Raw genomic sequence first — 17,565 nt, forward strand, 5'->3', positions numbered from 1 at the left:
AGTGACACTGGGTAAGACAGTCACATAGTGTCGCAGTGACCCTGGGTAAGACGGTCACATAGTGTCGCAGTGACACTGGGTAAGACAGTCACATAGTGTCGCAGTGACCCTGGGTAAGACAGTCACATAGTGTCGCAGTGACCCTGGGTAAGACAGTCACATAGTGTCGCAGTGACACTGGGTAAGACAGTCACATAGTGCTGCAGTGACACTGGGTAAGACAGTCACATAGTGTTGCAGTGACCCTGGGTAAGACGGTCTCATGCAGAGTCCAAGGGTGAGGCAATTGCTGTTAGTGATACTGGGTAATTGTATTGCCATTTCTCACCTAGAACTTGCTCCTCTTCTGAGTTTTAATGTCCTACAGCTCACAGTGACTACACATTCATGAGTACTTAATTGACTGTAAATGCTTTGGGAGATCCTGTGGTCGTGAAAGGTGCTATATAAATGCAAGTTCTCCCTCTCCTCCTCCCAGGTTGGTGTGTCTGGTTGTGTTTATGCTCTCCTTGTTTTAAACCTGGCCCTCGGTCCCCAAAACCAGTTAGGCAGCAGGACTGACTAAAGGCAGAGGAGACATTTGTAAAATTTCAATGTAACCAGGAGCTTCACATTAAGGGATTTGAAGCTGTTATGTTGTATTGGGTAATAAACAAAAAGTAATCATAAAACGACTGACCGTCAGACAATCTGTCTTCTTCCTACAGGAACAGTTTGGGAGAGTGCACTCTGGCACATAGGAATAGTCAGGTGAGTGGCAGCAGTGTGTTGGGAAATGAGAACGTGTGATGTAAACTAATTGTTGTTATATTATACAGCCTTAATTGTGCCTTATGGTATGACTTTCTCTCTATTAAACTTTCAGAATTCACACAGAGGAGGTCATTTTACCCCCCAGGAACGGGTGGGTTTGAGTCGGGTGGGAAGTAAAAAAAAAAAAAAAAAATCTTAAATTTCAAACCCAACCCTCCCCGCCCACTTCCAGTTTTAACAGAAGCGGGTTAGGGGCGGGTGACCAATCCGCTCTCGGTAAGCGGGTCGGTCACTTTTGAGGATGTTGCGTGCCTCCATTTTAATAGGTTTTTATTTTTAACTAACGCCAGCCAGGTTTCCCAGGTTTGGGAATCCCGGCAGAAAAAAGGAGGCGAGAAGGGCTGGCTCCGTGAGGTAAGTGTAATTGTAGCATTGCTTGTGGACCAGGAGGAGCAGGTGTGTTTCCTCTAGGCCCAACAAGCTAACCTCTGTACCCCTTGCAATCTCCATCCCACCCACCCCAATATCCAACCCCCACAACACTCCTTTATTTTACCCTCCCCGCCCCCGCGATCTCCGGCTCCCCCCATTTACCTGGCTTCCGCTCCTCGGTTTGCTTTCCTGTCAATCAGGCTGGCGATCGGGCAGGAAACCTAATGAAAAAATGTAAGAGGTCCTGCAGTTAAATCCGGGTAAACTTCACTTCCGGGTTTCCCGTTGGAAACCCTCCCCTTCCGCACTCTCATCATGGCCCTGAGTTAATATTGGGGCCAATGTCCTTGTGAACACTACTTACCATTGCTACATATTGCAACACAATTGTGGTAAGCAAACATTAATGTGTGTGTGATATGGAAATAATTATCCATCCACCATCTCATTTCTCCCCCCATCCCCCGTCACAATTACTTTTTCTCAATTAGTCACAGGCTGAATTATACTTTGGTATGACTAGTGACTTATGTCATTCCTCAGTAATCCTCACTAAAACCTTAGAGTTAGCTTAGTGAAGTGAGTAACAGGTAAACTCCAACACCCACTGCCAGTCTAGAGCAGTAACTGAGACACTCCAACACCCACTGCCAGTCTACTGCAGGAATTTATTAATATCCATAAGCAATTTTTAAAAAGTCATTTTGGATTCTTGATTTCCTTCAGGTTGAATGAAGCCGATGTTGGAAATGCCATTCGTCTGGTTCTCCCAGACGTCGGAATATTCATTGGAAGCTTGGCTGCTTTCATCATATGTAGGAATCTGTTGGTTGGTGCAGATGCGCACGATGCAGTCCGGGATCGTGCACGGAATGTGGCTCAGACTGAGGGAGCGGTAAGGAGGAAACTGTCTTCAGAAATTAACTCAATCTTAATTCTAACTGTTAATTTACAGTCGCAGACCATTATTACCAGACAGTAATTGCAGCTAGTAATTGCAGTAACATTTCACGCATTAAATATGAGCATAATAAACTATAGATTAATAATTGAATGCATAATTATCACTTTAATAAAAAGATACTTTAAATATCCTTCAATGATTTTTGATTTCTAAAACCTTCCTGTTTTCTGATAGTTTGAAACACATATTGGCCCAGAAATTCGGGTCCCAACGCGTGAGTACGGACGTAGTACTCACGCGTGGACACGATGGAAGTGCCGGAATCCTGCATGCACTACGCATGCGCGGGAAACCGGCATTTCCAATCCTCTGAACCGAGGGGTTCAGAGGTCGAACGCGTGCGCGCAGGAGTCTGCGCGTGCGCGTTGAACTTCCTTTTTTTTCCAGGTTTGCCCGTGCGTGAAGACCTCCACTTTTTGCACTTGAAAAAAGCAGACGTAAGGACTTAATTTTAAAAGGTAAGTGGTCTAATAATTAAAATTAGAACATTTTTTCCACAGGTTTATTATTTTTAAAGACTTAACAGTAAGGTAAGTGTATTTTTAGCCCTGATTTTTTTTATAAAATTATTTTATTTTAAATTGAATTTATTGTTTAAAACAGTTATTTAAAGTTATTTATAGTTCATTTAAATACTGTGATTTAAAAAAAAATGTTATTTCAAGTTTAAGTACTGTTTTGGGCGCCCGGAGTTTTCATGAGTTTGACAGTTCTTACTGTCAAACTCATGAATGAACTTTTGCATCCTCTGATTGGTTGCCCAGTGCTCACGTTATCCCAGCTGATGCATCGCACTAAGTACGCCGCTGGGTCACGCAAGCACAGCGCGCCGGGAGCTGAACCGGGCCACAGACAGGAAATCCACGCAGGCCCAGGCTTCAACTGTCGGCGTCTAGGTAAGTATAGGTCGGGGGCTTGCACCCGCGGGAAGCCCCCGACATGAATTTCTGGGACATAATGTTTGCATTTGATCAGTAAACAGCTGCCACTCGATGTCACCGAGCTTAAACATTGTAGAAACGCCAAATAGTATCACAAATTCTAGGTATTCAGAGTTACACAGACATACTTAACTCGATCAGTTTAAGTGGAGGAAGGGAGCTGGGAGAAAAGCCAAATTTAAACCTATTTTGAAAGTAATTGACCTGTGTGCTTTTATAAAAGAAATTAATTGGCCTTATCAGTTGACACTTCTAGCTTTTACTAATTAGCATCCATAAATCAGAAAAATTGCATGGGCTACTTGTAGGTCTAGCCCCAGGCTTGTGTAGGTCTAGCCCCAGACTTGTGTAGGTCTAGCCCCAGCTTTGTGTAGGTCTAGCCCCAGGCTTGTGTAGGTCTAGCCCCAGGCTTGTGTAGGTCTAGCCCCAGGCTTGTGTAGGTCTAGTCCCAGGCTTGTGTAGGTCTAGCCCCAGGCTTGTGTAGGTCTAGTCCCAGGCTTGTGTAGGTCTAGCCCCAGGCTTGTGTAGGTCTAGCCCCAGGCTTGTGTAGGTCTAGCCCCAGGCTTGTGTAGGTCTAGCCCCAGGCTTGTGTAGGTCTAGCCCCAGGCTTGTGTAGGTCTAGCCCCAGGCTTGTGTAGGTCTAGCCCCAGGCTTGTGTAGGTCTAGCCCCAGGCTTGTGTCGGTCTAGCCCCAGGCTTGTGTAGGTCTAGCCCCAGGCTTGTGTAGGTCTAGCCCCAGGCTTGTGTAGGTCTAGCCCCAGGCTTGTGTAGGTCTAGCCCCAGGCTTGTGTAGGTCCAGCCCCAGGCTTGTGTAGGTCCAGCCCCAGGCTTGTGTAGGTCTAGCCCCAGGCTTGTGTCGGTCTAGCCCCAGGTTTGTGTCGGTCTAGCCCCAGGCTTGTGTCGGTCTAGCCCCAGGCTTGTGTCGGTCTAGCCCCAGGCTTGTGTCGGTCTAGCCCCAGGCTTGTGTCGGTCTAGCCCCAGGCTTGTGTCGGTCTAGCCCCAGGCTTGTGTCGGTCTAGCCCCAGGCTTGTGTCGGTCTAGCCCCAGGCTTGTGTCGGTCTAGCCCCAGGCTTGTGTCGGTCTAGCCCCAGGCTTGTGTCGGTCTAGCCCCAGGCTTGTGTCGGTCTAGCCCCAGGGTTGTGTCGGTCTAGCCCCAGGCTTGTGTCGGTCTAGCCCCAGGCTTGTGTCGGTCTAGCCCCAGGCTTGTGTCGGTCTAGCCCCAGGCTTGTGTCGATCTAACGCCAGGCTTCTGTCGGTCCAGCGCCAGGCTTGTGTCGGTCCAGCGCCAGGCTTGTGTCGGTCCAGCGCCAGGCTTGTGTCGGCCTAACGCCAGGCTTGTGTCGGTCTAGCGCCAGGCTTGTGTCGGTCTAGCGCCAGGCTTGTGTCGCTCTAGCGCCAGGCTTGTGTCGCTCTAGCCCCAGGCTTGTGTCGGTCTAGCCCCAGGCTTGTGTCGGTCTAGCCCCAGGCTTGTGTCGGTCTAGCCCCAGGGTTGTGTCGGTCTAGCCCCAGGCTTGTGTCGGTCTAGCCCCAGGCTTGTGTCGGTCTAGCCCCAGGCTTGTGTCGGTCTAGCCCCAGGCTTGTGTCGATCTAACGCCAGGCTTCTGTCGGTCCAGCGCCAGGCTTGTGTCGGTCCAGCGCCAGGCTTGTGTCGGTCCAGCGCCAGGCTTGTGTCGGCCTAACGCCAGGCTTGTGTCGGTCTAGCGCCAGGCTTGTGTCGGTCTAGCGCCAGGCTTGTGTCGCTCTAGCGCCAGGCTTGTGTCGCTCTAGCGCCAGGCTTGTGTCGGTCTAGCCCCAGGCTTGTGTCGGTCTAGCCCCAGGCTTGTGTCGGTCTAGCCCCAGGCTTGTGTCGGTCTAGCCCCAGGTTTGTGTCGGTCTAGCCCCAGGCTTGTGTCGGTCTAGCCCCAGGCTTGTGTCGGTCTAGCCCCAGGCTTGTGTCGGTCTAGCCCCAGGCTTGTGTCGGTCTAGCCCCAGGCTTGTGTCGGTCTAGCCCCAGGCTTGTGTCGGTCTAGCCCCAGGCTTGTGTCGGTCTAGCCCCAGGCTTGTGTCGGTCTAGCCCCAGGCTTGTGTCGGTCTAGCCCCAGGCTTGTGTCGGTCTAGCCCCAGGCTTGTGTCGGTCTAGCCCCAGGGTTGTGTCGGTCTAGCCCCAGGCTTGTGTCGGTCTAGCCCCAGGCTTGTGTCGGTCTAGCCCCAGGCTTGTGTCGGTCTAGCCCCAGGCTTGTGTCGATCTAACGCCAGGCTTGTGTCGGTCCAGCGCCAGGCTTGTGTCGGTCCAGCGCCAGGCTTGTGTCGATCTAACGCCAGGCTTGTGTCGGTCCAGCGCCAGGCTTGTGTCGGTCCAGCGCCAGGCTTGTGTCGGTCCAGCGCCAGGCTTGTGTCGGCCTAACGCCAGGCTTGTGTCGGTCTAACGCCAGGCTTGTGTCGGTCTAGCGCCAGGCTTGTGTCGGTCTAGCACCAGGCTTGTGTCGCTCTAGCGCCAGGCTTGTGTCGCTCTAGCGCCAGGCTTGTGTCGCTCTAGCGCCAGGCTTGTGTCGCTCTAGCGCCAGGCTTGTGTCGCTCTAGCGCCAGGCTTGTGTCACTCTAGCGCCAGGCTTGTGTCGCTCTAGCGCCAGGCTTGTGTCGCTCTAGCCCCAGGCTTGTGTCGCTCTAGCCCCAGGCTTGTGTCGCTCTAGCCCCAAGCTTGTGTCGCTCTAGCCCCAGGCTTATGTCGCTCTAGCCCCAGGCTTGTGTCGCTCTAGCCCCTGTAATGATATCAGCAAATAGAAATGGTATTTGCCTGTTCAATTATGATGCCTTACCAGCATGATTGCATGTATTGATTGCTTGTGCCTGACCAGCAGAGGGCATCTGACAGAGACAAGCAAGGCAGTTCAGTTTAGTTTCAGTTTCGTTCTAGATGCATCACTAGCATAATGTCTCCTGTAAATGCTGTATAAAGAGTTGAACAGAGTTTAGATAAAAACTCATTCTCTTTCATAAATGTCTCGTCATTGAACCCACAAAGAAATCAATACATGGTGTCAGAAGTGATTGAAAGAGATGAAGAGAAAAAATCTGAATTTAAATCAGCTCTCCACAGATTAGCAAGCCAAAAGAGAACATCGTTACTTACCATTAGAGAATAGCTAACGAAGTGAAAAATGGAAGTTTTACTCCCACCGGCGACGCTTCAGTTGACCGGTAATGTGGCTGAAAATTGGAGGAGATTCAAACAACGTGTAGAGTTGTATTTAGCGGCAATCGGAGCGGACGAGAAAAGTGATAATAAGAAATCGTCAGTGTTCTTGCATGTCGTGGGTGATGAAGCGCTGGAGGTGTATAATAATTTCACATTCGCTTCTAATGGAGACAAAATGAAGCTAGATAAAATAATGGAACAGTTTGAGGCCTACTGCATACCTAAACATAATGTGACGTTTGAGAGGCACAGATTTTTCACATGTGTACAGAAAACGGGTGAGACTATTGATCAGTATGTGACTGAACTGAGAAACAGAAGCAAATCGTGTGAATTTGGGGGACTGACAGACTCGCTGATAAAAGACAGACTGGTGTGTGGTATTCCAGATAATGGTCTAAGGGAAAGACTGCTAAGAGAGCAAGATCTAGACCTGGGAAAAGCCATAGCACTGTGTAGGGCTACAGAGACTGTGAAGTCGCAGGCAAAGGAGCTGTTCAGTGATAATAGCTGCAACGTGGATGCAGTGAGAATGAACTGACACAAACCGTTTAACAAAAAGAGCGCCAATGTGAAAAAAGAGGCGTGGCCAGCGAACGAAAATGAAAGGGACAATCGAAAGCTATGTAGTCGATGCGGTACACAGCATCCACCAAGAAAGTGTCCAGCATATGGTAAAACATGCAATAGTTGCAACAAAAACAACCATTATGCCCGTTGCTGCAAGAACCAAGTGCAACAAAGCAAGGTCCATACAGTAGATGAAAGTGAGATAGAGGAGTTCTATGTAGATGTTGTGTCTGAAAACAAAAAAGAAGAAAGAGACTGGATGTTGACACTAAAAGTGAATGACATACACATTCCATTTAAATTGGATACTGGAGCACAAGTTAATGTGATATCAGAGACTGATTTTAAGAAAATTAGACCCAGACCAAAGATACATGGAATAAAAGTGAAAGTGACAGGATACTCAGGTACTGATATACCAGTGAAAGGAAGATGCATTGTCAAAGTAACACACAAGGACAGAGAGCACACGCTAGCATTAATCGTGGTGCCAAAGGATGTGCAAGCCATACTAGGTTTAAAAGCCTGGTGTCAGAAGTGATTGAAAGAGATGAAGAGGAAAAATCTGAAGTTAAATCAGCTCTCCACAGATTAGCAAGCCAAAAGAGAACATCGTTACTTACCATTAGAGAATAGCTAACGAAGTGAAAAATGGAAGGTTTACTCCCACCGGCGACGCTTCAGTTGACAGGTAATGTGGCTGAAAATTGTAGGAGATTCAAACAACGTGTGGGGTTGTATTTAGCGGCAATCGGAGCTGACGAGCAAAGTGATAATAAGAAATCGTCAGTGTTCTTACATGTCGTGGGTGATGAAGCGCTGGAGGTGTATAAATAACTTCACATTCGCTGCTAATGGAGACAAAATGAAGCTAGATAAAATAATGGAACAGTTTGAGGCCTACTGCATACCTAAACGTAACGTGACGTTTGAGAGGCACAGATTTTTCACATGTGTACAGAAAACGGATGAGACTATTGATCAGTATGTGACTGAACTGAGAAACAGAAGCAAATCGTGTGAATTTGGGGGACTGACAGACTCGCTGATAAAAGACAGACTGGTGTGTGGTATTCCAGATAATGGTCTAAGGGAAAGACTGCTAAGAGAGTGATGCACCATCAATTACTCAAAAGACTGAGGTTAAGCGAGTAACAACCAGGCTTTTATTAACTAAAGAATGAAGGTCTTGTCTCGAGTGGTCGACCCGTCCAGAATACTAAGGGACTGGGAGGTAGTCACTTATATACCTGGAATAGTGGGAGGAGTCAGCCGAGGCATGTCCAGACCTGTACCTAGTGGAATATACATACACTTACAGACAGGTATAACAGTGGTTTACCACATTCACCCCTTGTTTAAAAATGAGTCCGGTGGGGTGAAGTGTATTTAAAAGTTCGTGTATTGGAGTCTCTCCGGAGGTCTTATCTGCCGCTGTGATCGACATGGTGACGGCAGGGGTGGTGGAGCTTCCGGCGTCGCGTCCCGTGTAGGCTGGTGCACTGGAGTGTAGTCCTCGTGGGTGACGGGCTCAGGCATGCCGGCTGCTGGGGTTGGATATCGGGTCGTGGGGGGGGTGGTAATGGGTAGTGGGTTACAGCGGTCCCCGAGGGTGCGAGGTCTCGTATGGAGACTGTGTCCTCCCGACCGTCCGGGTACGCAATGTAAGCGTACTGGGGGTTGGCGTGGAGGAGGTCGACCCTCTCGACCAGGGGGTCCGTTTTATTGGTCCTCACGTGTCTTCTCAGTAGTACCGGCCCTGGGGATGTCAGCCATGGCGGTAACGATGTCCCCGATGTGGACTTCCTTGGGAAGACAAACATTTTCTCGTGAGGGGTGGCATTGGTGGCAGTGCAGAGCAGTGACCGAATCAAGTGGAGCGCATCGGGGAGCACCTCCTACCAGCGGGAGGTCGGAAGGCCCCTAGACTTTAAGGCTAGTAGGGCGGCCTTCCAAACTGTTGCATTCTCTCTTTCCACCTGTCCGTTCCCCCGGGGGTTGTAACTGATGGTCCTGCTTGTGGCTATACCCCTAGCGAGCAGGTACTGGCGTAGTTCGTCGCTCATAAACGATGAGCCCCGGTCGCTATGAATATAGCTGGGGAAACCGAACAGGGTGAAGAGGCTGTTCAGACATTTAATGACCGTGGCACTGGTCATGTCCGGGCAGGGGATAGCGAACGGGAAACGGGAGTACTCGTCAATGATGTTGAGGAAGTACACATTGTGGTCGGAGGAGGGGAGAGGCCCTTTAAAATCGACGCTCAGGCGTTCGAAAGGGCGAGTGGCTTTTATCAGGTGGGCTCTGTCTGGTCTATAAAAGTGCAGTTTGCACTCAGCGCAGACTTGGCAGTTCTTGGTCATGGTCCTGACCTCCTCGATGGAGTAAGGCAGGTTGCGGGCCTTGATGAAGTGGAAGAACCTGGTGACCCCCGGGTGGCAGAGGTCATTGTGGAGGGCCCTCAGCCTATCGATCTGCGCGCTGGCGCAGGTGCCAAGCGATAGGGCATCTGGGGGTTCATTGAGCTTCCCAGGCCGGTACAAGATCTCGTAATTGTAGGTGGAAAGTTCGATTCTCCACCTCAAGATCTTGTCATTTTTGATTTTGCCCCTCTGCTTGTTGTTGAACATAAAAACAACTGAACGCTGGTCAGTAAGCAGGGTAAATCGTTTTCCGGCCAGGTAGTGCCTCCAATGGCGCACAGCCTCCACAATGGCCTGGGCCTCCTTCTCGACCACGGAGTGTCTGGTCTCCGGGCCCTGGAGGGTTCGTGAGAAGAAGGCCACAGGTCTCCCCGCCTGATTAAGGGTGGCGGCCAGGGCAAAGTCGGACGCGTCGCTTTCCACCTGGAAGGGGATGGATTCGTCCACTGCGTGCATGGTGGCTTTGGCAATGTCCTCCTTGATACGGTGGAAGGCCAAGCGGGCCTCTGCCGTCAGGGGAAAAGAGGTGGACTTGATCAGCGGACGGGCTTTGTCTGCGTAGTAGGGGACCCACTGAGCGTAGTAGGAAAAAAACCCTAGGCACCTCTTCAGAGCTTTTAGGCAGTGGGGCAGTGGGAGTTCCATAAGGGGACGCATCCGGTCCGGGTCGGGACCGATGACCCCGTGTTCCACAACACAGCCAAGGATGACGAGGCGGTCTGTGCGGAATATGCACTTCTCCTTGTTATATGTCAGGTTCAGAAGTTGGGCGGTGTGGAGGAATTTCTCGAGGTTTGCGTCATGGTCCTGCAGGTCATGGCCGCAGATGGTCACATTGTCTAGGTAAGGGAAAGTGGCCTGCAGCGCGTTTTGATCGACCATCCGGTCCATCTCCCTTTGGAAGACGGAGACCCCATTGGTAACGCCAAAGGGAACCCTAAGGAAGTGATAGAGGCAGCCGGCTGCCTCAAAAGCAGTATACTGGCGGTCTTCAGGGCGGATGAGGAGCTGGTGGTACGCTGATTTCAGGTCAATGGTCGAAAAGACGCGGTACTGCGCGATCAGGTTGACCATGTCAGCTATGCGGGGGAGTGGGTAGGCGTCCAGCAGGGTGTAGCGGTTTATTGTTTGGCTGTAGTCGATGACTAGGCGTTGTTTTTCGCCGGTCTTAACGACCACAACCTGGGCTCGCCAGGGGCTGGAGCTGCCCTCAATAATCCCCTCCTTCAGGAGCCGCTCCACTTCGGTTTTGATGAAAACCCTGTCCCCGGCACTGTATCGCCTGCTCTTTGTGGCGATGGACTTACAGTCGGGGGTGAGGTTAGCAAACAGTGGCGGGGGGGGTGACTCTGAGTGTGGAGAGGTTGCACCTGGTGCGCGGCGGGCAATTTGGAGGCTGCTGGCTGCGGACTGTGAGTGGGGGGAGGGGGCCACCGTACGCCATCGTAACGCTTTTGAGGTGGCACTGGAAATCCAACCCCAGTAGAATGGCAGCGCAAAGTTGGGGCAGGACCAGGAGTTTAAAATTATTGAACACAGTCCCGTCTACTACTAGTGTCACCACGCAGTAGCCGCCAATGTCCGCTGACTGGGACTCGGCGGCCATAGAAATCCGCTGGTGCGCAGGCAGGACTGGGAGAGAGCAACGCCGCACCGTGTCGGGGTGGATGAAGCTCTCTGTGCTCCCGGAGTCAAAAAGGCAGTTTATTGCATGGCCGTTTACCTTAACGTCCATTTTGGACCGAGCTAGTTGCTGCGGTCTCGTTTGGTCCAACGTTACAGAGGCCAGCGTAGGGGTCGGTGTGTCGCTGCGGCTATCAGATGGGGGGGGTTGGCGGCCTGCTGCGTCCCGGCTGGTGTCCAAGATGGCGGCGTCCATGATTCCCATGTGGCTGGAGTCGTCCAAGATGGCTGCTGCTGCGGTGGTTCGCACATGGCTGGGGAGGCCCAAGATGGCGGCCCGCACGGCCCACACGCGGCGCTGTTGGGGGCCCAAGATGACGGCTCGCACGGCCCACACGCGGTGCTGCTGGCGTTCGGGGTGGCTTTGGCCTTGCAGACGCTGGCGTAGTGTCCCTTTTTCCCGCAGCCCGAGCAGGTCGCATTCTTCGCCGGGCAGCGCGCTCTGGGGTGTTTGGCCTGGCCACAGAAGTAGCATTTCTGGCCTTGGGATAGTGCTGTCTGGCTTTGGGACACTGCTGCGGTAGTTGGGCCGTCATTGGGCTGTGGCTGGGGTGGCACAGTGCTATGGGGCTGTCCTACCGTGTCCCAGGTTGTCATTCCCCGCGGCGTCCACGGTGCAGAGGAGTAGGCATCCATGCCCCGGTAGGCTGCGTCCAGCGTTAGTGCAATTTCGGAGGCTTTGTCGAGGGTGAGGTCACTCTGCTCCAGCAGTCGCTGTCGGGTGCAGTTGGACCTGTGGCCCGCTACGAAGGCATCCCGGATCAGTTCCTCCGTGTACGTAGTGGGCGTTACCGCCTTGCACCCACAGGCCCGGCCAAGCACGGACAGAGCGTGGAGGTATTCCTCAGTCGATTCCCCAGGTTGTTGCTTGCGACTCCCCAGTAGGTGCCTGGCGTATACTTCGTTCACAGGGCGCGTGTACTTGGTCTTGAGGAGCTGGAGGGCGGCTGTGTACGAGGTCACGTCCCAGATGACTGAGTACACTTGGTGGTTCACCTTGGAGATCAGGACAGACAGTTTGTTCGCATCCGTTACGACCGCAGTGGAGGCAGTCAGGAATGTCTCGAAGCACATGAGCCAGTGAGCAAACTTGGTGGAAGCGCCCGCTTCCCGACTGTCCAGGTCCAGGCATGCTGGTGTGAGGATCTTCTCCATTATAAAAAATTTAGTTAATAAAATTGATGCGCCATCAATTACTCAAAAGACTGAGGTTAAGCGAGTAACAACCAGGCTTTTATTAACTAAAGAATGAAGGTCTTGTCTCGAGTGGTCGACCCGTCCAGAATACTAAGGGACTGGGAGGTAGTCACTTATATACCTGGAATAGTGGGGGGAGTCAGCCGAGGCATGTCCAGACCTGTACCTAGTGGAATACACATACACTTACAGACGGGTATAACAGTGGTTTACCACAGAGAGCAAGATCTAGACCTGGGAAAAGCCATAGCACTGTGTAGGGCAACAGAGACTGTGAAGTTGCAGGCAAAGGAGCTGTTCAGTGACAATAGCTGCAATGTGGATGCAGTGAGAATGAACGGACATAAACCGTTTAACAAAAAGAGCGCCAATGTGAAAAAAGAGGCGTGGCCAGCGAACAAAAATGAAAGGGGCAATCGAAAGTCATGTAGTCGATGCGGTACACAGCATCCACCAAAAAAGTGTTCGGCATATGGTAAAACATGCAATAGTTGCAACAAAAACAACCATTATGCCCGTTGCTGCAAGAACCAAGTGCAACAAAGCAAGGTCCATGCAGTAGATGAAAGCGAGATAGAGGAGTTCTATGTAGACGTTGTGTCTGAAAACAAAAAAGAAGAAAGAGACTGGATGTTGACACTAAAAGTGAATGACATACACATTCCATTTAAATTGGATACTGGAGCACAAGTTAATGTGATATCAGAGACTGATTTTAAGAAAATTAGACCCAGACCAAAGATACATGGAATAAAAGTGAAAGTGACAGGATACTCAGGTACTGATATACCAGTGAAAGGAAGATGCATTGTCAAAGTAACACACAAGGACAGAGAGCACACGCTAGCATTAATCGTGGTGCCAAAGGATGTGCAAGCCATACTAGGTTTAAAAGCCTGTGAGAGACTGAACCTGGTAAAGAGAGTCCTCGTTGTGGAAAGCGAAGGAGAGACAGTCTATGATGAACTCATGAAAGAGTACAACGACCTATTTAAGGGTCTAGGCTGCATTCCAGGAGAACACACGATCAGAGTAGATAAAAGTATGACACCGGTCATACATCCATGCAGAAAAGTCCCGTTTGCTCTTCAAAAGCAACTGAAGGCGGAGTTGGACAGGATGGAAAGCCTGAACGTGATTCGGAAGATAGATGAGCCAACTGAGTGGGTGAGTTCCCTCGTCGTAGTGGACAAAAAGAATGGAAAGCTCAGAATTTGCCTGGATCCAAGAGATCTAAACAGAGCAATAAAGAGGGAGCATTTGAAGCTTCCTACACGTGAGGAAATCATGGCACAGTTTGCAAATGCAAAGTATTTCAGCAAGTTAGATGCATCATCAGGATTTTGGCAGATGAAATTGGACGAAGCAAGTTCAAGACTGTGCACGTTCAACAGTCCATTTGGCAGATACAGATTCCTAAGGTTACCATTTGGCATTGCCTCAGCTCCTGAAGTGTATCACAAAACTATCCATATGATCTATGAGCACCTGGAGGGAGTTGATACATCAATGGATGACATCATAGTATGGGGAACCACGAGAACTGAAAAAAGTGCTGGAAGCAACAAGGAAAACAAACCTGAAGCTGAATAGAGAGAAATGCCAGCTCGGGGTGACAGAACTGACATTCGTGGGAGATATCCTTAGCAGTGAGGGCATCAGACCAGATCCCAGAAAGGTGTCCGCCATTGAGAATATGCCAAAGCCACAATGCAAAAAGGACGTGCAGAGGTTTAATGGAATGATCAACTACATGGGTAAATTCATATCCAACCTCTCAGAAAAGATGGCGCCACTGAGAAGACTAACTGAAAAGAACATAGAATGGGAATGGAATCATGAGCATGAGAAGTCATGGAGCAATCTAAAGAAACTGCTCACAGAGAAACCAGTTCTGAGGTTTTATGACCCAGCGAGACCCATCAAGATATCATCAGATGCATCACAGAGTGGGCTCGGTGCCGTTCTTCTGCAACAATATGACTACTGGCAACCTATTGCATATGCATCGCACTCAATGACAGACGCGGAGACGCGATATGCTCAAATAGAAAAGGAGCTGCTCAGCATCACATACGCCTGTGAAAGATTTCACCAGTTTGTGGCTGGACAAGCAATCAGTGTAGAGACTGACCATAAGCCCTTGATTGCATTGTTCCAAAAGCCACTAAATAGCTGTCCACTCAGAATACAAAGAATGATGATCAGGCTGCAACGCTATACACTGAATGTTGCGTACACACCGAGTAAACTGATGTATACAGCAGACACGTTGTCCAGAGCTGTTGACCCAAGTGAGCCCGCAAACACCACAATGGATGAAAAAGTGAACGCCTAGGTGGACATGATCACAAGTGCACTGCCCATAGCAGATGCAAAAATGGATCTCAAAGACTGAGACAAACAAAGATGAAACAATGAGACGACTAAGAAAAAGTATCTTGGATGGATGGCCCAACATGAAGCAAGACTGCTCACCTGACATGGCAGAGTACTGGAACTGCAAGGCGGAACTATCAGTGGTCGAAGACATCATCTACAAAGGAAGTAAAATAGTTATCCCAAAGAGTCTGAGAAAAGAGATGCTAAAAAAGATCCATGGAGGATATCTGGGAATCGAAAATTGTAAGAAAAGAGCACGAGAGGTGATGTACTGACCACGAATCAACTAAGATGTGACAAATGAGGTGTCAAACTGCACAATATACCTGAAATATCGAGCAAGCAATCTGGTAGAACCACTAAAGCCACACCCAGCACCAGACAGACCTTACCAGAAGGTAGGTGCTGACCTATTCATATGTCAAGGGAAGGACTATCTTGTAGTCACAGACTATTACTCCCTGTATCCAGAGGTTTGTAGACTGTACACCACCACTGCAGATGCTGTGATAAGATGTATGAAAGCCATATTCTCCAGACATGGCGTGGCAAGCGAGGTCTTCACAGACAACGGACCTCAGTTTTACAATGCAAGTTTCTGACACTTTGCCAAAGAGTGGGACTTTGTCCACACAACGTCAAGTCCTCACTTTCCACAGTCCAATGGACGAGTGGAAAAATCGGTCCAGACAGTGAAAAGACTGATGTACAAGGCAAAAGACAGTGGAACTGACTTCTACCAGAGCATGCTTGTATACTGCACAACGCCGCTCGAGTGTGGTAAGTCACCAGCCCAACTCCTTATGGGACGTATGCTAAGGTCAAACCTACCCATCCCGGAGAACCTCCTGAAAACAAAAGAGGGGGAGAAAGTGAGGAAGTTCAAAGAGCCACAGAAAGAAAAGCAAAAGTACTACTATGACAGAGGAACACAAAACCTACCTGAACTCCACACTGGTGACCAAGTAAGGTTGAAAGACAAAACAAACACATGGACTCAGAAGGGAACTGTCCTGAGTGAAGTTCAACCAAGATCATACACCGTTCAGACAGATGAGGGTGCTGTTCTGAGAAGAAATCGTCGAGATCTTCTCATGGGACCAGCCACAGCAGGTCAAGAGACTGATTCTGTTGAACAACCTGATCACACAGCTGAGAACCAATCATCTGAGGCAACAACTCAGATTCAAGGACAATCAATCAGAAAATCCTCAAGACACGTGAAGCCTCCTGAGAGACTCATTGAGCAAATTTAAGGACTATTGTTATAGAAGGAAGTAATGTTATCTTACTCTTTCTTCAAGTTCTAGTGTATTGACATATTTCATGTGAACACACAAAGCAAGGTTAAATAACCTTGATCATGATAATGATAATGTAAGTTCATTAAGTGTTACAGTTAAAATGCAGATTAATACAAAGAAAACATGTTGTTAGTTAAAAGTAACATACTTTTGTTTTAAGGAAAGGAGATGTAATGATATCAGCAAATAGAGATGGTATTTGCCTGTTTGATTATGATGCCTTACCAGCATGATTGCATGTATTGATTGCTTGTGCCTGACCAGCAGAGGGCATGTGACAGAGAGAAGCAAGGCAGTTCAGTTTAGCTTCAGTTTCGTTCCAGATGCATCACTGGCATAATGTCTCCTGTAAATGCTGTATAAAAAGTTGAACAGAGTTTAGATAAAAACTCATTCTTTTTCATAAATGTCTCATCATTGAACCCACAAAGAAATCAATACAGTCGCAGGCTTGTGTAGGTCTAGTCCCAGGCTTGTGTAGGTCTAGTCCCAGGCTTGTGTAGGTCTAGTCCCAGGCTGTGCAGGTCTAGTCCCAGGCTTGTGTAGGTCTAGTCCCAGGCTTGTGTAGGTCTAGTCCCAGGCTTGTGTAGGTCTAGTCCCAGGCTTGTGTAGGTCTAGTCCCAGGCTTGTGTAGGTCTAGTCCCAGGCTTGTGTAGGTCTAGTCCCAGGCTTGTGTAGGTCTAGTCCCAGGCTTGTGTAGGTCTAGTCCCAGGCTTGTGTAGGTCTAGTCCCAGGCTTGTGTAGGTCTAGTCCCAGGCTTGTGTAGGTCTAGTCCCAGGCTTGTGTAGGTCTAGTCCCAGGCTTGTGTAGGTCTAGTCCCAGGCTTGTGTAGGTCTAGTCCCAGGCTTGTGTAGGTCTAGTCCCAGGCTTGTGTAGGTCTAGTCCCAGGCTTGTGTAGGTCTAGTCCCAGGCTTGTGTAGGTCTAGTCCCAGGCTTGTGTCGGGCCAGTCCCAGGCTTGTGTCGGGCCAGTCCCAGGCTTGTGTCGGGCCAGTCCCAGGCTTGTGTCGGGCCAGTCCCAGGCTTGTGTCGGGCCAGTCCCAGGCTTGTGTAGGGCCAGTCCCAGGCTTGTGTAGGGCCAGTCCCAGGCTTGTGTCGGGCCAGTCCCAGGCTTGTGTAGGGCCAGTCCCAGGCTTGTGTAGGGCCAGTCCCAGGCTTGTGTAGGGCCAGTCCCAGGCTTGTGTAGGGCCAGTCCCAGGCTTGTGTAGGGCCAGTCCCAGGCTTGTGTAGGGCCAGTCCCAGGCTTGTGTAGGGCCAGTCCCAGGCTTGTGTAGGGCCAGTCCCAGGCTTGTGTAGGGCCAGTCCCAGGCTTGTGTCGGGCCAGTCCCAGGCTTGTGTCGGGCCAGTCCCAGGCTTGTGTAGGTCCAGTCCCAGGCTTGTGTAGGGCCAGTCCCAGGCTTGTGTAGGTCTACTCCCAGGCTTGTGTAGGTCTAGTCCCAGGCTTGTGTAAGTCTAGTCCCAGGATTGTGTAGGTCTAGTCCCAGGCTTGTGTAGGTCTAGTCCCAGGCTTGTGTAGGTCTAGTCCCAGGCTTGTGTAGGTCTAGTCCCAGGCTTGTGTAGGTCTAGTCCCAGGCTTGTGTAGGTCTAGTCCCTGGCTTGTGTAGGTCTAGTCCCAGGCTTGTGTAGGTCTAGTCCCAGGCTTGTGTAGGTCTAGCCCCAGGCTTGTGTAGCTCTAGTCCCAGGCTTGTGTAGCTCTAGTCCCAGGCTTGTGTAGCTCTAGTTCCAGGCTTGTGTAGGTCTAGTC

General features: G+C 50.1%; 1 protein-coding gene across 1 annotated transcript in view; it reads left to right on the forward strand.

Annotated features, from left to right (window-relative positions):
• LOC147108520 (piezo-type mechanosensitive ion channel component 2-like) overlaps positions 1–17,565 on the forward strand; it is a 318,148-nt gene that overhangs the window by 77,972 nt on the left and 222,611 nt on the right. Inside the window, 2 exon segments of the mRNA XM_086004280.1 lie at positions 1,104–1,167; positions 1,912–2,080. Of these exon segments, the coding sequence (XP_085860406.1) occupies positions 1,104–1,167; positions 1,912–2,080 (233 nt within the window).

Source organism: Somniosus microcephalus, chromosome 13 (assembly GCF_052327205.1).
Source record: "Somniosus microcephalus isolate GS21.2 chromosome 13, FLI_Smic_1.0, whole genome shotgun sequence".
NCBI lineage: Eukaryota > Metazoa > Chordata > Chondrichthyes > Squaliformes > Somniosidae > Somniosus > Somniosus microcephalus.